Source organism: Serinus canaria, chromosome 1A (genome assembly GCF_022539315.1).
Source record: "Serinus canaria isolate serCan28SL12 chromosome 1A, serCan2020, whole genome shotgun sequence".
Lineage (NCBI taxonomy): Eukaryota > Metazoa > Chordata > Aves > Passeriformes > Fringillidae > Serinus > Serinus canaria.
Window position 1 is genome coordinate 62,107,701 of NC_066314.1, and position 21,609 is coordinate 62,129,309.

Consider the following 21,609-nt stretch of genomic DNA (forward strand, 5'->3'; position numbering starts at 1 on the left):
TTTCACAAAATCCTAATTAAAGTAGTCAGACACATGTGCTGAAGAAAGAGATTAATAGAGTGTGCCTTTATAGCTAATAGGGAAGTTCATGTGGTCTAATTACTATTTATTTAAATAAAACTGAAAGAAGATTGGGATTTTGAAGCACCTTCACACAGCACAAAAGACTCAAATCTAATGGGGTATTAAACAGGAATGCATGTTTGAGTGAAAAATTTTGTTTATACTTAACAGTTTGAGCAAAACTGTACGTACAGGTTTAGAGAAAGTACTTTTCTTTGAATCGCTAAGGAGACATTAGTTTTGTATTGCAGCTCAGAGTATTACTAAATGCTGAATTCATTACCTTATAATTATTTTTTTTTTAGCAAACTATTGTGTTGGACAATACATCTACTCTGCTGTTTGATTTGAAAGATCAAAGCTGTTCTCTCTGATGAGCAGGGAAGGCTGGCTATGTTCAGCATTAATAGGTGTACTCAAGTGTTGCCAAGATTAATGTGGAGATGACCCTGTGCCTATTTTCAGAATCGCAGGGGGGCGAATTCTGTCAACAGTGAAGATGCATTTGATAAAAGGCCGAAGCAATGGGGATCCTTTCTGCCAGGCAGTAGAGGAAGCTGTACAAGACTTGGATTTGAAGATTAAAAATATTATCGATTCACAACAGGAAACCTCGACTGCTAGCACTACTGGAGTCAGTCCAGCACGGGTAATGGGACTTCTTTTGTTCTTTTTACTGTTTAGCTTTATAAGAAAGCAAAAGTCTTTTGCCTGTTTTGTTTCTTTTACATTTTTAAAGGATTATCTATAATCTTTTTCCTAACTGTATAAAAGTAGTCATTTCCTCTACGCTGTGATTTTAAACTTGTTGAAAGACTTATACTTGAGGATTACACTGTGGATATCAAAGAACTAATTTACATAAACTAAATTTCTTACCTTAAGATTGCAAATAAAATACTCTTCAAAGCTTAGTTTGGTTGTGCAATTATTAAAAATGTAGATACTTAGAAGTGTCAGATTTGCCATTAATTTCAAAGCAGTAAATCTATAACAAATCTCCAAACAAAAGAACCTCATGAAAGTAGAATTAAGATTTGAGAACATGTATCAGTAATTTTGTATTAAAATACACAGGTTTTATTAGCACAGCATCAAGTATTTCAAAGGGTAGGCCTTCAAATTAAGGTTAAATATGTAAGAAATCTAAGGCATGGTAAAATGTGGAGTGGGAAGGGAATTAAAGCCCCAAATAATCATGTGTAATCTTTTCTCTTTTAGTGTTTCAAGACACTAATGAAACTATTAATGACTTTGTTTTCATGGAAGGAATCAGGATATTAAAGTTCTGTAAGTCAGGTGTTGAGGGCATAATACAAGATTTCTATTTGTGGTTCATGTACCGTGAATCTACTCAGGCTTAGATTATAATCTTTTTGTGATGAAAAAAATCAACCAACTTTATTTATTTTACATCGTTGATGTATAAGCTCTCAAATGTCATTTGTTTTTCTAGCAAATTAAAAAAAAAAAATATAGACACCTTCAATGTTTTTAGGATTGTTAGGATGCTTTGTTTTGTGAAGTCATAGGATTTATGCCATGGTAGCAAAAGATTTTTAACAAATTTTAATCAAACCTTCAGTATCCTTTTTCTTTAAAACAGGTAAAACCAGACAGACCCTACTGGCTAGTTAAGCTGGTTTAAATGTGTGTTTCCACTGAGTATGCTGGATATATATTTCATCCTCATTTTCCTGCTTGCTATAAATATTTGTTCAGTGTATCGCTGTGTTTCCCTTTCATGTCCTTCCATTTGTTTCTCTTTCCCATCTGAGAAAATTATAGCTATCATCAGTTCTGTCTTTACTTAGCTACTTGTGTTACCAACAAAATTTTAAAAAATCATGTAGATCATTATAAGCCAAGTAAAAGCATTTTATTAAAACGTAATTCTTCAGAGAAATTCACCATTGCTTTTCCAAAATATTTGTTTCTTACTGTTCTCCAGAAGTTCATAGTCTGATGACTCTGTAGAAATATTTAGCAGTATCCTTGTTGAGGCAGAAGATGCCAAAGATGGTTGTATCCTGATGATGTGGGAAGGACCTACAGTGGAGAAGTTCACAAAGGGCTGTATCCCATGGGAGGTATTCCACATGGAGAAGAGGAAGAGAGTAAGGTGCAGGAAGAGAGTAAGCAGCAGGTGTTAGGAACTGGCTGCAATCCTCATTCCCCATCCCCCTGTGCTATTTGAGGGAAGGAGGTAGAAAAGTTTGGAGTGAAGTTGAGTCCGGGAAGAAGAAAGGGATCTCATTATGGTTAAATGTCAATAAATTAGATTAATTTCATAAAGTCAAATCTCTTTTGCCTATAATTTGTAAGTGAACAATCTGTCCTCATCTTAGTCCCATCACCTTTCTCAAGATTTTTTTCACTTCCTATTCTGTTTAGGAGGAGGAAGGATAGAGCAGCTTGGTGAGCACCTGGCAACTAACCAGGGTCAACCAGCACAGTCCTTTGTGGGGCCTGAGGAATTAGAGATAAGGACAGTAGTTGAGAGAGGTAATGGGCAAATGTGGACTGAACATTGGTAGAGAACAGACTAAGTGTGGGGAAACTTCCTATTTTGTAATTGTGGAGGGATGAGGGGCAGAATGTGTGTAAATTGTTTGCCTTTGACAGCTTTGTGTTTGTTATTTTGATGTGGGGAATTCTTTTTGTTGATGTAAGTGAAGTCTGTGGTGAATTTCTATTTTAACAATTATCCTTAAGCATATGATTCATAGAGCTGAGGAGTGGAAAAGGGAGCTTAGGCAAATGCTAAGATAGTGATACCAAGTGGCGTATTTTAGTGAAACTTGGTATGGAGGAACCACTTGGTGTGAATGTTGCTAAACATATTGAGGGGAAGGTTGCCTTTTGTAATGAAAAGAAAAAGCAAAATTTAAAAAGTCCTATAAGTTTTCCAAATTAATTCAAGCTCTATTAGAAATTAGAGCATCTGTATTGTTCTATTAAGATCTCAGAACAGCAAAGAATAATGTATTGTTCTTATTCTTACATAGAGCTTGGGGGTTTTGTTTTGATTTCACTTAAAGAAAGCTCCCTGATGCTATAATTTTTCAGAAAAAATTATTTATATTCAATTTAAGTTTTGGTTTGATAAGCTGTTAGGCTTTTTTTCCTATGCAAGAGAATGAATAATTTCTTTGAGGGAAAATTTAAAATAGGATCTTAAGTATAGAGGTGAAAATATGCTTCCACTAGCTCCTGGTAAAGCTGCTTCCTCATAAAATGTACCTGAAAAGTGTAGCTTTGTTAGAAAAATATTTGCAACTCCTGGCAGTGGCAGTTTCCTTCCATCATTCCTCAGTTTTCCTGCAAATACCTGGTTGATAAGAATCTAGAGTTCGAGGAGAAGTTATTACTATATGTAGCAGGAAGCACTATTTTGTGTTGAAGCGTGCATGAGTGATTAATAGGAATTGTGATTTATTTCCTTCTAAAAGAATTATTACTGTAAATGGAATCTGGCTGTAAATATTTTATTTTAAAAAATAATGATTCATGATTAGGCTTATTTATAAGCATAATTTTTTTGTCTTGCTAAGATTTTTTTGTTGTCTTACCTAGAATTCTTATTTTGCCTTGGACTTTTGTCCATGGTTAGTACAGAGAGTGAACCTCTAGTGTTGTAGTACTTGAGATTTCTGAAAGTTGTTTCTAAAGTTTCTTTTTCTTTGTGTATTATCAGTCAAGATGATGCCAAGTTTGTACTTCTTTCATTAAGACAAATTCACAATGGCACACATGACATTTAATAAAAATCTATGTTATGGTGATATAATGACTGAAGAGGTTCAGAATAAATGTTGAGGAAATTAAATGTACTGAAATAGGCAAATTCTGCAAAGCCAAGTAACAACCATTTCTGTAATTGCTATTTCTAGCTATTGATTATAACTTATAGTAGCTGACTGACATGTGTTGCTATGGTTTCTTGAAAGCTACATACACTAATTGATATAATCAAATAGAGAGAAAAATAGAATTTGATCTTTTCAAGACTGTGTTTAAAAGCAGTTAGCTGATTAGATAAATGCAGTTCATTGCTTGTCTTGCCCTTCAGAATAAAGTCAGAGTATTCAGTGTTTCTGTGTATTAGTGAGTAAGAGAGCCTATAGTTTTTAAATAACTGCCACTGTGTATTAAGCCCTAAATTTCTCTGTGGAATTCCTAGTACCTTTAAAGAAAAATATAGCAACTTTCAAGATACTTTAAGTCCCACAGTGGCTATGGATTTCTCCATCTGTACTGCTGACTGTTGCACTGAGCACTTCCAGATGCGCATTGGTTTTTTTTCTTTAAGGAATTCTTTATTCTTGTGGAAAATCATGGGGAATTCACCCAAACAACAGGAAACTGTGCCACGTACCTCTGTTGTCAAATCTTGATGGAAATCTCACTTTTAACAAACTGCTATAGTAGATTGTTAGTCTGAGTGGTTGGACTTCACCAGAATGTGTTTGTTGTACCACAAAGTAGAAGGTTCATTTCTGCTGCACAGTTTCAGCATAGATTTATATATTTTTCTGTGTGACTTGCTCATCAGTGTATACATGTAGCTGTCAGTGATCTAAACTCCACTAACTACTTGGGATGAGAAAAATTTTCTCATGGGGAAATTCTGCATAAATTCCCCTTACTGCAAAACGGAAGGACGGCATTCTCGCACCTTGTGCTGACGTAGATTGATTTTGGAGGTGAGCTATTGGTCTGGCTTGCTGAACTTTGCTGTTTTATGTTCTTTTTTTATTTACTTTCAGCCAAAATTGCATTCCATAAATCATGCCACTGCATATTGTGGCAGAGATACTGTAAAGGTCTTGCTAGTTCTTCTGGATGAAGAAGCTGTCAGTCCTCCTACCCAGAACAAAGCGGATCTGTTGTGCGACAATGAAAGCTTAGATTTGTGTGGCATCACCTCTGTTTTGACACTGTTCAGGTGAGTATTTAGAGGTTGCTTTTGTTATGTTACTTTGTTTGTGCTTTTTTTAAGCATCTGAGTCTAACAAAGCATTGATGTTATTTACACAGAGCAAATAACCAATGTGCAGTCTGCTGTGAAATTTGGTGTAAAGGGAAAGCAATTTTAGAATAGCTTTGAGTTCTCAAAAATTTTCTAAGTCTTCATTTGTATTTTCTGTTTTTTCAAGATACTTTTGTAACATGGATTTTTTGATTTAGTACATTTTTGGGTTGCACAAACTCTATGAAGGACACTCAAAAACCCATTTCTGTGGGCACTGACAAGGAAACTCACCTATCCATGCACTGAAGAAGCAGTGATGATTGATTTGGCCACAGGTCCGGAGGAGTCATCAGTTTTTGAAAAAACAGGATGCTATGAATTTGGTTGCAAAGAGGATTGGTTACAAAGAGGATTCATGAACCAGAACAATAGTGTAGACAGTAACATGATGAAGCTATTTTGAAGCTATGTTTTTTGGCAATTAAAATAGCCATAGAACCATTGCAAGGCTGGCAGAAATTTTGCACCACAGACAACTAGAAATAAATAAAATGAACCAGCTAAGCAAACCAAATTTTATTTATGAAAAATTGGATAAAATGAGCTAAATAAATAATGAATTATTATTGAAGAACATGTCCTCATATGCACATTGATCTGCCATGGCCTTAAGTAGAGAATTACTTACAAATGCATAGATTAGTTCTTAACTCAAGACCAAAAAATTCCCCTGTATATGCCTCATTAATTTTTTTCATTATAGGCATCAAATTTTTTCCTTGATGTATGTAACTACTTAGATAATGGCATGTAAGAGAGTGGAAACATTTTGTGTTAAATATGTGGAAAACTATATTGAATGTCAACCAGATGCTATTCAGGAGGGTGTAAATAGAATGGTGGCTTAGAAGATCATCACTAGCATTACAAATAATAATAATAATAATAATACTGTGTCTGCAGAGCTACAATCTAGGAAACACACTGGAAAATGAGTACCAGAAATTTGAACTGTAGGTTTGGTTTCTTTGTGCTCTCTTCAGTTGTCACAGTGCATGTGGCTCCATAGGAAGGTAGAAAATAAGTTAAAGCTTGGAGAGTAAAGGTATTTGCCTTCCTGTTTGTGAGGAACTTGGTTTGGCAACAGTTTTTATTAATGAATTGCTTTTACATGTTCTAAATACTTATCTCTTTTTAATATAGATCTCCTGCACGATCCAGTGGCTCTTCTCCAAAACCTCTTAGACAACGTATTCTGAAATCTATGGATGAAAAAGTAATTAAGGTACTCGGTAGGAATTGCTATGCGAATATAGAGGCATTGTAATAATAGTGATAAAATAATATTAGCAGTATTAGAATTCAGCCAGGTATCTGAGATTTTCATCCCATAGCTAAAGAAATGTAATTGTGGATTAACCTGTGGAAATTGGCCCAACTAGAGCAGTATTGTAACATTAATAGAAATATCTAAAACTCCAGAAGGGAGAGGCTCTAAACTTAGGAGTACTTCCTAATGAAGATTTCTTAGTGAAGGTGTACTGAATTAATCTCTCATCATTTACCTATCTGTGTATTTCAGGACCATAGAAATGAACCAAGCTATCTGAAAACAGATAAAACTGAACACAGGCACCTAATTTTAGTTCTGATAAAATAGACATTGAAAAAGTGTAATAGTGATGGTTTCATTGCTTTTTTCTTTTGATGCTTTTTATTTGTACCAATCTGAGGACATTTCTATAACATTTCTTTGTGAACAATAAATAGATGCTAATGTTTGCTTTTATAGGTGAAATGGAACTTTACAAGGTAAACAATTGGTATTGTGAGGGACTCTATTCAAAAGAACAAGGTTTCTGAAAATTGCTGTCTTTCAGTGCACTGCATTTTCCTTAAAATTGGCAAACTTGAATGTTGGGACTATGGATGGAGGCAGAGTTTGTCTTCTGCAGTATTTCAACAGAAAGCTAAATAAAAGTAGTGGCATAGTATTTTTTACAGACTTAGTCCTGACAATATGTAAAAACACAAATCTAATTAGCATGTTAGGAAGAGGTGTTCTAAGCCATCAGAACTGGTTCTAGAACAGCACAATGAAAAATATCTTTCACTGGACATTAGATAAACTTGAACAATAGTGCATATCTAAGAAGTATAAAGACATCAAAATGAAAAGCACTGTCAGTATTTTCAGCATGCATTTTAAATATGCTCCAAGTTCATGCTGTGTCCTTTTTTCTGGAATGGGTCAATGACAAGCATTTTGGACACATGCACTAAGTAGGGTGAAATTTAATTTAAAACTTATAGGCAAATTATGAAAAAATTGATAAAGGATCTTCTTTATTTTATGTAAACAACATTTAAATTGCAGCTTTAGTCATCAAATAGCAAAAATGTGTCATGATGTTTGCATAAAATATTGAAATACATCATTCTCTGTATGAAACTTTTCTAATTGGATACACAAACAGTTGTGTTCAATATCAAAGTGCAAAAATTATCTAAAAGTAATTACCTGTCACATTTGAGACGTTTGCTGGTTTGGCATGTTTTTGACAGAAACAAGCAAAAATATGAGTCAACTAAAATGCTTATTGCTGAACAATTAATGACTTTAATAACTAAGATTCACTTCTCTGCCATTCATTTTTGATCTCCTCCCTCTCACATAAAATCCTACTTCTTTCTTAAAATGTTGATCTTTTATTTTTTGGCTTTTTTTCTCTCTTCCTCTCTAACAATTTCTCCAGTTTCTTTTGCATGTTTCTACTCCTCCATATTCTAAGTTTGTATTTTTCTCTTCTTTCTCTTTCTGTATTTTCTTTGTGGCTGCGTACATCTACAAACAAAACTTCAGCTATCAGCAATTCACAGACTGAGTGACCTAAGTGTCCCTTTTATCAAAACTGGTATCTTCTGTTAGTTCTACACTATCCTGTGGATGCCTAGCTCTTGATCTTGATGGTAGGTCTGTCTTTCCTTGTGTGTTTCTCTAACACTGAAGAAGGTATTGTACATGTTTTATTTTCACTTTGTGGCATTTCTGGAATATTTTTCTCTTACCTGTCTACTCAAGTGTAATTTACTAGGTGTTCATTTTACTTTTTCATGTGCTACTGTATGTTTTTCTTGGACTTGATAGTTGCAGCTTTAGTCTACATTTCTTCACTGAGATTACTGCTTAAAAGAGTGTTATCCAAGTGATTAGACACTAGGTGCCATCCTACTGTTTGCATCTCAGTCTGTTCCTTTAAATTGTGGTACATATAAACTGCTTGTTTTAGCTGTCTGAATCCATTGATTGGATTTGCTGCTTTGCTCTGTCCTTGCTTATATTCAGCCTACAGTACCGGTCTTTGTTGTTCATTTGTTAATTTTCAGCTGAACCCTTTTAGCTTTTACACTGTTTCGTATAGCTGAAGGGATTTCCTATAGATATCTGCAGAAATCATTATACTCCTTTCAAACCTTTTTCAGTACCTTTAAATCAACCTCTCCCCACATCTTAGTAGTACTTTTTATTGAGATAAATGCCCATTACAGTGACTAATTTCATTTCCTTTCACTTGAATCCATGTATTTGTCTAGGATTAGAAATAAATTTTGCTCTCTCCTTACTGTACAGCACATAGCACAAAGAATTCCTTCTCCATAGCTATAGATCTCAAGTGCTGTAGTAATTTTTACCACCTTCTTACACTGAGTGTCAGTCTCCATTATTATTCCATGCAAACATATTGAAATGTGTACAGGTTGCTTGTAAAATTCACAGTTACAAATTTTGTTATGCATAGTGTATTCAAGTTAGCAATTGATTCTGGAGATACCAGATATATTTTTTTTTAATAAGGGAGTAGCAATATGATGTTTCTTCTCAATATCTGTGATCCTTCAGAGAAGTTTCTTTGGCCATATGTGTGATGGTAACTTTAGTTCCAAAAGACTGCCCTAAGTGCCTTTTTGCCATGCTGTCTCTGATGGGTGTTAGGTGGTTAGTCTACAGTATAAGTAAGGATGTCTCATTAGGACTTACTCCATAAAAGTTACCTTTTCCATGATATTTGAGAAGGGAAGAAAAACACAGTAATGGTGATTAGTTTGGTTGTATGCCAAGCCCCTATATCTAAATGAAGAAATTAATGAAAATTTAGAAAGAAAAAAGAGAAACACCTTAATTAAAAATAAAATTTTAAAGAAGCGAGAGATAAAAAGTTGTTTTGCCCTCTTTCCTTAAGAGGATCTGAGTTCTCAGCTTCTGTGGAATTATGTGGAGGAATGCAAATTGATAATATTTAGACCTAGGGCACATCATCACTATGTATTTTAGTATCTAAAAATAAGGACAGTGGATAAAATAAACAGGTAGCTATGAACTGGAATTGGTGTTCAGAAATAAAATAAATCTTGTGGATGTTTCCATTGTGCCAAAACAAATTGTTGGCAACAGTGATGAATGACAAAGAAATATTTTTTGTCTTTCAATCCTCATTAAATACTGGAAGAAACACAGAAATATCACCTAACTATATTGGCATTTGTTCGGAAGCAAAGCTGTTGCTCTTATTACTTGATGAGAAAGAAGTCTGGGGAACAAGCATGTTGCATTGTTTCATTTCCTCTAGCAGAATTAGGTAAGAATAAGAATATGAAACTTGGTTTTTCCTTTGGGAGCCAATTTAGTTTCTAGTTTATCTGTTGTTTAAGTGAAGTGTCTTCTGGTGAATGGTATTCTGTAGAAGGAGACTTTAATTCGGAAAGGTCTGTGGAACATGTGTTGAGTTATGTCTCTTGTCAGCTGTCCTTGTTATGTCACTTGTCTGCTTTATTGAAGTACATAAGAAGCTTAATTGGACAGGAGAGAGTTGTTTTATCTGAAAAGAGTTCATCCAGCCTTATGACTGCTTTTTTGAATCATATTTCTGTTTATGTGAAATACTAGAAACCCTGTTGTTGACTAGTTATTTTGTAGATTTCAATGGGTTATTAAAGCTCTGCTTAGTGGTGTGAGAGGGGAATGAACAGGCTGTTACAATAACCTGCTTTGTTTAGGCTGAGGAGGAACTTAGGACAACAAAAACGCTGTATTAGATTTTCATCTTTGTTCTGCACTGCAAAATATTGAGACTTTCAAGCTGTAGGTGAAATCCTGTTCCTGAACTAATGGGACTAAGTGGAGCTGAGAACTTCAGAAATGAGAACTGAAGAATCAAAGTTATTAGGGTGTAAGCATGCAATATATGAGAGTGTAACAGATCTTTTTTGTAAAGTTAAGATTGTTTTGGCCTTTTGATATATTGTTTTAGAAATCCTGCTGCATTGTTAGCAGACTTACCCTGAAACAGCTGCAAGGACTTTCAGTAGTTTGGTGTGGTTTTTTTCTTAATGTAACCGGAGACAACCTTTCCTATATGAGGCACTATTTCCCTCCAGTTGGGAACATAGCTGCAGATCTAGTTTTAAGAAGAATTTGTGGCTTAAGAACTCTAACAAATCTTGGCATGCTTGAAGTTCATTGTAATTTTACTGTGTATAGAAATCCTTCCAAGAAAAAAGCAAAAAATCTTGGTCTGCCTTTCTCATGTGACTTTTTCATGTCTCTATAAAATGACTTAATATCTAGCTTCATGCACTGCTGTTATTTTTCATAGCTTAGTTCCCTAAATGCTGTTACTTGAGAGAATTGTTTTGGCTATTTGTGATTCCAGTACAAATAAACTGTGACTTGGAAAACTATTAACAGGAAGTTATCAAGAGTTTTCTTGTATGCCCACTGTAATTGTGAACAGAAGAGTCATAGTAATAGAGAAAACAATCTTCTTCAGGTAGTAGTCTCATCTATTGTTGCAAGAAATGTTTATTTCCTAAGTGCAATATAATTATGAAGAACACCAAATTGATTGGTAGTTTAGTAGAGCAGAGAAGTGAAGAGAATGAAAAGGTTATATATTCAGCACAAAATCTGAGGAAAGACTTGGTTGATAAAGCACGTTTGTGTAGTAAATACCATTTTTATTTCTACAAGACCCCTAAATGACTTTGTTTAGTATCCATAGCTGTGAGTTTTGTTTAAAAGCCAATAATGAAATGATTTGGGGTTTATGTTCTCAAAACAGTAGCAGGTTATTTTGGGATAGCAAAAGGCTGGTACAATATCGTGCTATTAAAATAAATTGATTGTTTCAGTAAAATGACAGCTTGCTACTACCTGAGATATCCAGGATATTTTTAAATAACATGCCTTGGTTTGGCAAAGATATAATTTATTATTTTGTTACTTGTCCCTTTGTACTCCTTTCCCTTTGTACTCCTTTCCCTTTGTACTCCTTTCCCTTTGTACTCCTTTCCCTTTGTACTCCTTTCCCTTTGTACTCCTTTCCCTTTGTACTCCTTTCCCTTTGTACTCCTTTCCCTTTGTACTCCTTTCCCTTTGTACTCCTTTCCCTTTGTACTCCTTTCCCTTGTACTCCTTTCCCTTTGTACTCCTTTCCCTTTGTACTCCTTTCCCTTTGTACTCCTTTCCCTTTGTACTCCTTTCCCTTTGTACTCCTTTCCCTTTGTACTCCTTTCCCTTTGTACTCCTTTCCCTTTGTACTCCTTTCCCTTTGTACTCCTTTCCCTTTGTACTCCTTTCCCTTTGTACTCCTTTCCCTTTGTACTCCTTTCCCTTTGTACTCCTTTCCCTTTGTACTCCTTTCCCTTTGTACTTCCTTTCCCTTTGTACTCCTTTCCCTTTGTACTCCTTTCCCTTTGTACTCCTTTCCCTTTGTACTCCTTTCCCTTTGTACTCCTTTCCCTTTGTACTCCTTTCCCTTTGTACTCCTTTCCCTTTGTACTCCTTTCCCTTTGTACTCCTTTCCCTTTGTTCACTTCCTTTTCACTTCCTTTGTCACTCCTTTCCCTTTTTCACTTTCCCTTTGTACTCCGTTCCCTTTGTTCACTTCCTTTTTCAACTTCCTTTTTCAACTTCCTTTTCAACTCCTTTTTCAACTTCCTTTTCAACTTCCTTTTTCAACTTCCTTTGTCAACTCCTTTCCCTTTTTCAACTTCCTTTTTCAACTTCCTTTTTCAACTTCCTTTTCAACTTCCTTTTTCAACTTCCTTTTTCAACTTCCTTTTTCAACGTCCTTTTTCAACTTCCTTTTTCAACTTCCTTTTTCAACTTCCTTTTCAACTTCCTTTTTCAACTTCCTTTTTCAACTTCCTTTTTCAACTTCCTTTTTCAACTTCCTTTTTCAACTTCCTTTTTCAACTTCCTTTTTCAACTTCCTTTTCAACTTCCTTTTTCAACTTCCTTTTTCAACTTCCTTTTTCAACTTCCTTTTTCAACTTCCTTTTTCAACTTCCCTTGAATATTTTTTTTTCTCAAAGGCCAAGGGTAAGGATGGAGAAAATAAATGTTCTTTTTATCTCTTTTTCCTTTCCAAATAGTACTCTAGTTGTTTGGCTAGAAAATAAAAACATGTGTTTGTTGTTACTGATGTAGGTTTTCAAATTCTATTATGCCATTCCAGTGCATAAAAACCAAATCTCAACATTCTTAGTGACTAAATATTGGCAGTACTGTCTGTATGCAGATGCTGGAAGGAGATCTGGAACAGATTATAATCTAACTTTTAGAAATAAATAGAGCATGCACCATTAATATTTCACATAAAAGCGAATGTTTTGTATGGGCATCTTGGACAACTGAAACATTTCTCTAGATACAGATGTCAAGGTGGGAGAATGTACTGCTTTATCTTCTTATTAGGACTTCTAATTGACCTACCTGTGCTGAAACAGTTGTAAATTCTATCCTACTTTCTCCCAGCTGAAGAGTGGTAACAGTGAGCCTTTTTTTCTGAAATGCAGCAGAACTTTCCTTTGTATGGAGATAAGAGCAACATCTGACTTGCTTGTGAAGAGGAGAAGGAATAGTAAGGCTGAGTTCATTGTGTGCCATTTGTGTGCAGCTACTCAGTTAGCAAACTGATCTCCCAACATTTTTTCTCTCCCAGAGCTGTGGGTCATTGGAGTGGTGCTCTTAATGCAGTGAATTTTAGGGAATTTAATATAAAAGAACTCTAAGGGCTTTTTTTTTTCTATGAGCTTTTTCAAGCTGTTGACAGGTTTCATTGTGCACTTCAAGTAAATTTTAGGTTGATCTTTCTTCTTAAAAACATTCCAGTGAAGCTCTACTTTCTAATTCAGTGCTAGACTTGGGCTCCTTTTTGCTGCCTTCAGGCTGTTAAAATGTGCTTATTGCTGCTTCAACCAATGTAATGCAGTATAGAACTGTGGTACAGTTCTTTATATTAATGAATATATGTTCCTAGACTAGGTGAAAAGTTTGACTGCTTCATCAAGTTGTCTTACACTATATATAAAACCTCTAGATTAGTTCTAGCATCCACAGTCTGATTTGGTAGAGCTTTGTGTCCTGTTTGCAAATGCCTGACTGGTATGTGATGCAATAGACATATTTCAAGCTTCAGTGAAGTTGAATCACAGATGGGTTTATGTTGTGAGTTTTTCAGTGTTTGAGCTTGACTTCTGCCTGTTGACTCCACATATTCTATCCCTGCAAACTGAATTAGTGAAGTGAAAGATGGGAGTAGTAAAAGAAACACTGTTATTTATAAAAAAATTAGTGCATTTATTGTTAGTTATCAGATGGTAACTATCAGGCTTTCTTGCTCAAATGTTCTTCATGCTGTATTTATTATAGATTGATCAGCTTTGCAAAATTGTAGCTTATTTGCCTCTTGCAATATAAATGAGATAAAAAGCTGTTCAAGTTGCATAATTTTTGATGCATGTAATTTACTGAACAATAATTGAGAATTGAGGAATTTTTAAAGGATTAAGATGGAGTTTTTCAGAAACATATCAAGTACTGGAAAGTATTTTTCAATAATATTACAGTAACCTGGAAAGGAAAAGCAAGCCCTGTATCTCCTTAATATTGTAATTGTACAATATGATGTTCATTAAATTTAAATTAGATAGCTGCTCTATCCTTCAAAACACTTTCTGAAAAAGGTATAATGACATATACAATCTACAGCTTCCTCACAAGAGGAAGAGAAGGTGCAGACTCTGATCTCCACTCTCAAGTGGCCAGTAATAGGACAGAAGGGAATGGCATGAAGCTTTTTGAGGGGTTTAGGTTGGATATTGTGAAAAAGATGTTCACCTTAAAGTTCATTGGGCACTGGAACAGGCTCTCCAGGGTAATGGTTGCACTATCAAGCCTGACAGAATTCAAGAAGTGTTTGGACAATGCTCTCTGGCACCTGGTGTGATTCTTGGGGTGTCCTGTGCAGGGGCAGGAGTTGGACTTGATGGTCCTTGTGGGTCCCTTCCAACTCAGCATATTCTATAATTCTACTTACAGTCAGTGAGCTGAGGCATAATCTTGAAGCATACAAACCTTGTAAATGTCTATGTATGTAGTCATATTTTGTTGTAAATATTTCAAAGTACAAAGTAGATTAACACTAGAAAGATTTGAGTTTTTGAGAGTCAGGCTTGCTACTTTGCCCTGTTAAATCTCCTTTTCTTTCCCAGTCTTTTATCTGGGCCAAATAAATTGTAGTTTGGGAGTGATAGACAACAGTGAAGACTTGTTATTTTTGACTCTTGAAGGGAATACTGATGATTAGGGTAAAACTATGTATGTCCAGGCAGATTGAACCAGAAAGAACAACTGTGTTTCTGTAAATGAATGAGGTATTTTTTTCTCAAATACTCAGAGTATTCTCTTGGCCAACGGCAGTACCATGAAGAGATATCTAGGTTATGTTGCAGTGATAAGCTTGAGTCTGTTATCCTCTACGTAGGAAAGCAGGATCTGATCAAAGTGGCATCAATTATGACTGAATTTTGTGGATGGTGTCCTCTGTGAAAGGCTGTTTCTGGGAACATTATTCTCTTTCCTTCTGACTAAATCTGAGAATTTAAGTTAGAATAAAAGTATATCCCTAAGGGTCAAATCTGAACTGCAAGGTTTAATCTTGCTTGTGCTGAGAAGTAGACTTGCATAATGCAAACCTTTTAATCAGAAAAGTGTCTGTAAACCTCTTATTCAACAAATCATTCCTGCTATCTATTTGTGTAGTAATACTTATTTTCTAACAGTGTTTATTACTTGTTCTTTTCTCTGATTTTACTGAAGCACCTGTTCAACTCAAATTACTTTAAATTTGCCTGTGCTGTTGAGATGGAATTATTAGCTAAAAATCAAGTTGTATTGTACTTATCTGTTCTGTGCTACATCTTTCAATATAGTTCATATAATCCAGTGCACTTTCAAATGGAAGTGAGGGCAGAATCTGTCTTGCAGAACCTATGCCATTTATGGTCAATTGCACAGAAAGTACAATGCTTGACCTGAAATTCTCAGCTGATGTGAAGCTGTGTAACTTGAGAATAAGCTGAGGAAATTTTACCTGTGGCTTGAGCTAAATGGGTATGTTTTGGCAAATGAGGACTTAGACATTGGCATTCAATGGTGAAGTGGCTTTGTTTTGTGAATAAATGGGAAGTCTGAAATAGCACTTGATATTTTCATATAGAAGTATAGGTGATGAGCTGCAGAAGTAAGAAAAGTGACCCTAGTAGCTGCAACACCTACTCAAAACAGTAGAGTCTGTTAGAACACAGGGCTAACTTAAGGCAGAAAACTTTCATTTGAAGCTCTAAGAGTTAATGTGTACCTTTCTGAAAGAGCTGAAAAAAAATATTTTGGAATTATTTTTAATAGAATAATTAATTATTATTCTTGAAAGTCCTTATGCTTTGTAAATTAATATCTTTAATTTTTAATTTTTAAATCTTTAATATCTGTAATTTTTCTTTTAGTGTGAGCATATCCATTTTTCTGGTATTGTATGTGAAAAGAATGGGAAGGCTCATTATTATACAAGTCTTGCTGGTGTTGTCTTTCACTTTTTTAAATTATAGAAGCTAATAGCAGATTGTTATTTGCAGATGAAACAATCTTCAATTAAATCTCAGTTTGCCTGTACGTATAAAAATGATTTGAGTCAGATGAGTGATCAGCATTCCCATGGAATTCCAACCTGCAAACATCCTGTTCCAAAGCAACATTTAAAAGCTGGAAAGCCCACAGGTAAGCTGTGGTAGGATTGAATAAATAAATGCAATGGGGAATACTTTAAATGCTATCCAAAAAGCTTTTAGTATAACTCAAATGCTTTCAAGAAAAGGAACAAAAATGTCTCATTGTTCTCAATGTCTCATATGCTAGTTAAATCTTTTTGCAATAAAATTGTAGTGCCAATGCTTTGAAAATATAAATGTTTGAAAAGTGTGTTGATACTATCTTGCAGTAAAAAAGTGATTTATGTTGCATATATGACATATTTGTTCTTGTTCTACAAAAGTAAGCCAAGTGCATTTTATATTTTTGCCATTAAAAGGAGGGAAAATTTGTTTTACTGCACTACTACCTATATAATATATAAAATTTCTATGCCCTTTAACCCTCTCTTCCAATATCTTAAAGTTATAAATCCACTTCCCTAAGTTAGTTCTTACATGTTCTTGAGCAATGTAATTTTAAATTGGCAATGCACTTAGGAACACATAGCAAATTTAATAGCAATGACAAGCATAACTTTGTTTTATTGGTAATACATTATTTTTTATTAAAAAAAATAACATGGCAGTTCTTATAGAAAAAGGATGTATGTTCCCAGGTAACTTTTTATTTCTTCACATATGTTTTTGATATTCTTACATGACAGAAGGTCCAAATTCATGTCTTGATGTACCAGGGCTTGGAACTATTTCTGAAAGTGTTCACCAGACTAGAAGTTATACAGAAATGGGAAAGCTGAGTTGTCAGCCAAGGAACAAGAATTCTGAGAATGAACAGATGGATTTGAATAATGACAAAATAATCTGTGACAAGGAAAGTGAACCATCTTTGCAAAAAAATACTAAAAGACTTAAGACTTCAAGCAGCTCTAAGAAGGAATTGGACAGCAAAATTGGTGGAAAAAGAAAGCAGACCAAAACTGCAAGTAAGAATAAGTTGATTGCTGGTCAGGCAAAATTAACTCGCTTTTTTCAACTCTAAGTTTTTGTTTTCACATGCATGGTATGTTGACAGTTGTAAAAGTTTGCAAGAAAACAGGTGTAATTTATGAACTATTTCCTTTCATATGTAAATAATTGAAAGTAGCTTGTGTATTATAGTAGACAATTACAAGTCTGGATTATGCTGAAGTATTTTATTTTTTAATAACAGTACATTGTTAATAATTACACTGTTATTTTTGATAATGACTTATGTATCCCTCTACAATGCAGTGGGAAATTATTTTTGGATGAGTATGTAAAGTTATACAAATAATCAGTAACTTCAAATTACATTAAATTCAGAATAAAATGTTTAATCTTCAGAGAAGGTGGTGGAGATAAGTAGTTTTCACACTTGCCAACAAGGTCGGTAGACTCTTCCCAGCATACACCTGAGGACTACAGGAGAGAAAGAGCTTAAAAGTTTAAATCATCAAAGAACCAGAATTCTTATGGCTTCTGGAAATATTAATTTAACAAATGCTCCCTCCCCTGTGCAACAAATCATAAGTCATGGAGTCTCTAAATGAACCTTTACCAAATTGCTATATTGACATTGCAGTATACTTTACCAGAATGAAATAATTTTCTGTGTAAAAATAAAATATATTTACTGTCAAAATCTCTTCTTCCTATAGGAAATTTAGCTGAATTTTCTTCATCTGTAGTCTCTCTTTCCTGTATTGACTCAGTATTTTGAATTTCAGTGTCAGCTGGAAAAGCCATGGCTCCCTTCAGTGCAGGATAAGGTAGTTGCTTTCTACCTAAGTTGATTGGCATAACATGATTGAAGAAATCATGTCTGGAACCTCTGTCCTGTTTTAAGGGAAGACAAGTGGTTTATCTTTAAATAAAGTCAGTTGTATCACACTTTGTTCCTTATATTCCAACAGTGCAGTTATTTTATGTTTCAAAATCATACCTTAATAGTAATGACCTGTATTGCATCTTTGGCCAAAATGGCTTAATTGACATAATTAAATAATGAGTCTTGTGTATGACAAAGTTAAAAACCTGTTGCTGCATATAGGGACATCAAATATAAATACAGGTTTCTTCTTACCACACAACACCCCCCACCCCCCAGTCCTCCAAATTTTGGCTACTGTCTGTGAAAATCAGATTTAATTCAACTCTCCAAGTTACACATTTAGAATCTTGGCATAAGAAATATAGAGTTGAATTTTTTTTCTTGACTATGTTATGTTAAACTAGTATTTTTTATATATTTACCTGGTTATAGAATTAAATTGTTGTACTTGTTTTTTAAAGGGGCAGAAATGAATTTCAATTTTACAATTAAGCCAAAATTTAAAACTGAACTCACCAAAAACTTCATGTTTCCAGCATTCTTATCATTGAAAACACTGCTGTCTTCAGTCTTGTAGTACTTCAGCAAAGGTATAGCTCCTCTGTTCATACCTTTATCTCCATTTTGTGGAGTTTTTCCTAGATTTAATGCAGCAAGCAACATATCTTCATCTTCTTCCTCTTGCAGAGACTTTGAAACTGAGACTAGAAAACCTTGAGAAAAAAGAGAGAGAAGGGAGAGAATTAGGATATATGATGAGATGCACATTTTTTAATCGTCTAGCGCTTGCATAGAGGTTTGGCTTCTCAAATTCTAAGAAATATTTTCCAGTGGTAAATAATTGTTTTCCATTTCTGGAATGGCACTCTTTATATATTTTACAGGTTGAATGGAAACTACTTCAGTAGCTGATGAGTTCATGCTTTTAAAATGACTCATATCAAGGGGTAACCTTTTCTATAATCCTTCTAATCCCACCTGTTTAGAACTAAAACATTTCTTTGTCATACCTAATTTGTTTCTTTGTATGTTTTTAGAACAGAATAGTTCCTTTTGGTGGATCAATATAGCAAAGTTCACAGAAAAAGTGATGTCCATTTGTGTTGTTTATAAAGCCTTAGCTTTGGTTAAGGCAATTTAAGAAGAGGAACTAATCTACATAAGTAAGATGGATTGTTGTGTGATGCATCATAGTTTTGAAACTGGTTTCATGAAAGAGCTGAAATTCTGGAAATTTGATAATGGCTTAGACTGCTACCATGTTAAAGCTGAAATACTTACTTTGTGTTTTGATTTCTATTATGTCAGGTTGCATTATACAGACCTAATGGCTAGAAATATTTATTAGTACCTAATTAACTATGTATTAGTACCTAATTAACTATGTTTGTGTTTTCTTACTGAAAGTGGACCTTTCTCTGCTGCAAATAAAACAGTGAAATATGCTTGCTAAGAATGTAGAAAGAAAAGTAAACTTCAGTTTTTCCTTTAAAATGTCTTTGAAATGTATCTATTACCATGTAGAAGGAAATATAAAAGTTTCTGCATACTACTGTTGCATTGTTGTTGTGTGGGGCTGGTTGTTGTTGGCTGTTTTTGTTTGGTTTGGGGTTTTCTGCCTTATCTGGAAAGCAGATAGGGTCAGCTGAAATTTAGGTAATCTCTTAATGTCAGTGATAGAAACCACACATTCATTGGCCATGTGCCTCTTAGCTAGTGCTTCTTGTTTTATCCTTTAGCTTAGTGCAGGGAACCATGCTGCTATTCAAGGCAAAGCACTAGGAAATTGGCCACTGTTCCCTGCTAAACTTCCTGGAAAAGCACCTGCCTTGCCAAAGTAACTTCTTGGTAAGATATTTCATGGGAAAATATGTCATGCTGGACTAAGTAGATTTTGAATAAGAAACATGTTTGGTACACCATCTTTTCTCCAAATGAGAAAAGTTCATTTAATCCTTTCTGGGCAAAGTGTCTCTCACAAACAGAATTGTTCTTCTCATTGTTTTCATTTCCTTGCTGTAGAGCCTGTATTTGCCTTTGGGTAATTGAAATGTTTTTTTTCCTTTGACTTTAACTGTCTGGCTACAGAGGAGACAAATTTCAGAGTTGATTGTATGTGGTTTAATACTTATCATCCAATAATTATTTTTCCCCTCACATTAAGTATTTATACAGTTTTGTTCAATTAATAAAGCAAAAGCCATGTATGCTCTCTTGCAGGTACTTTTCATTTAGCTCAGCCTTGACAGAACAGGAGTGCTTTAGAGCTGTGCTGGCAGCAAGCTGTTCTTTTTCCTATGTTGGTCTGTCAGTTAAGAGTTGGAAAACACACTATCAACCCAGTAATTGGGTAGGTGGCAGGAGCTTCTGCTCCTCTGAAGCTCTGGCACCCACAGGTATGCAGCATCTCACACAGGGCTCACTTTCTAGTGCTTCTGTCCTTTAGTACAAAGCACAGCTCCAAGGAGTACAGCTGACCTGGATAATTCAGTTTGTCTGTCTACAGCATCTGGCTGGTTTTTTACTGTGAGACACCGGCTGATGTCTGTGAAGGAATATGTTTGTCAGGGCAAACTTATGGTACTTGCCCCAGGATCTTCTACTGCTTCCTGAAGTAGTTGTTAATTTGTAAGGTTTGTTGAAGAGCCAAGGTATTGTGAGTGATAATGAGTAGAAACTTCTAACTAGGCTGCCAAGAAATCCAGAGCACATGTCTGTAGGTTCAATAACTTACCAACTGCTCTGAACAGGCAGAAAACATTTGTACACCTGCAGATACCCAATGTGTGTGTTGTGTAGAGCTTTTCATAATGCCTTGGGGAATCGTAGCACTCTGACATCTCCAGTTATATTTCTTCCTCCTGCAACTTTGAATTTTAGTAAAAATGTAAAATGTTTTAATACATCACCTTCTATGTTTTACTATTACTTGGACTTAAAAAAATTATAAATAGTATTATTAACCCAGTAATGCTTTCAGAACAATAAAAATTTGAGAAATTCTTCTGGCTTTTGCTTTATTATAACAAAATATGAACTCTTAACATCAGAAATCTCATGTGGTATATGTAAGTAAATAAAATCTAGGTGATAACATGCCTGGACTTTCTCTGTACTCATTTTGAATTCTAGGAACAGGTTATAAAACAATGGCAATAGTTTCATTTGGTCTTGTAACTACTGCAATTGCTGTGTACAAGTGCTTGAACCTAATTAACTGAAGAATAAATCAAACAGGTATGTGTTGTATAATGTCAATTATTTTCTATTATCAGGATTGAAAAACTTCACAGTGCAAGAGAAACTATTTAAGCAACCTTAATAATCATTTTAGTCAGTCTTAAAATAGCACAAAACCAATTGGTCAATGTTAATTTGCCCAGTGGCTCACTACTTCCGGTTTTAAAAGGTGGTTGGGATTTGTTTTCTTGTTTCATTTTTAGTTTGGATCTTGTACATTTTATCCTAACAGCTGTATTTTAGTCTGATTTGTGGAAATACTAATCCCTTTTTGTGTATTGTTCTATCTAAATACCTCAGTGTTTTAGCTCCACACCCTTCCCACCAAACCAAACAAGCAGGTGTTAAAGTGGAGATTCTCTGTGCTAAAAATGGACAGAGTGTTATCAGCAGCTCACAGGACAGATAAGAGGTAATTAGCACACTT

At 34.7% G+C, this 21,609-nt stretch overlaps 2 protein-coding genes across 6 annotated transcripts in view; one reads left to right on the top strand and one right to left on the bottom strand.

The window, feature by feature from the left end:
* Positions 1 to 18,001, top strand: part of PARPBP (PARP1 binding protein) — a 40,994-nt gene extending 22,993 nt beyond the window's left edge. For 3 of the 5 annotated variants that reach the window (XM_030237846.2, XM_009094195.4, XM_030237847.2), the window contains 5 exons: positions 529 to 712; positions 4,833 to 5,011; positions 6,242 to 6,323; positions 16,016 to 16,157; positions 16,795 to 18,001. In XM_030237846.2, coding sequence (XP_030093706.2) covers positions 529 to 712; positions 4,833 to 5,011; positions 6,242 to 6,323; positions 16,016 to 16,157; positions 16,795 to 17,129 — 922 coding nt within the window. In that variant the 3' untranslated portion in view covers positions 17,130 to 18,001. Of the gene's footprint in view, positions 1 to 528; positions 713 to 4,832; positions 5,012 to 6,241; positions 6,324 to 16,015; positions 16,158 to 16,794 lie in introns of those variants that run through there. The other 2 variants (XM_018918727.3, XR_007776537.1) reach the window with 2 other exon arrangements.
* On the bottom strand, positions 17,666 to 21,214 carry PMCH (pro-melanin concentrating hormone). The gene is made up of 2 exons (XM_018918731.3): positions 18,459 to 21,214; positions 17,666 to 17,947 (listed from the first exon to the last, which is right to left on the bottom strand). The coding sequence occupies exons 1-2, from the start codon at positions 18,708 to 18,710 to the stop codon at positions 17,666 to 17,668; spliced, it is 534 nt and encodes a 177-aa protein (XP_018774276.1). The 5' UTR covers positions 18,711 to 21,214.
* Positions 21,215 to 21,609: the final 395 nt, after the last annotated feature.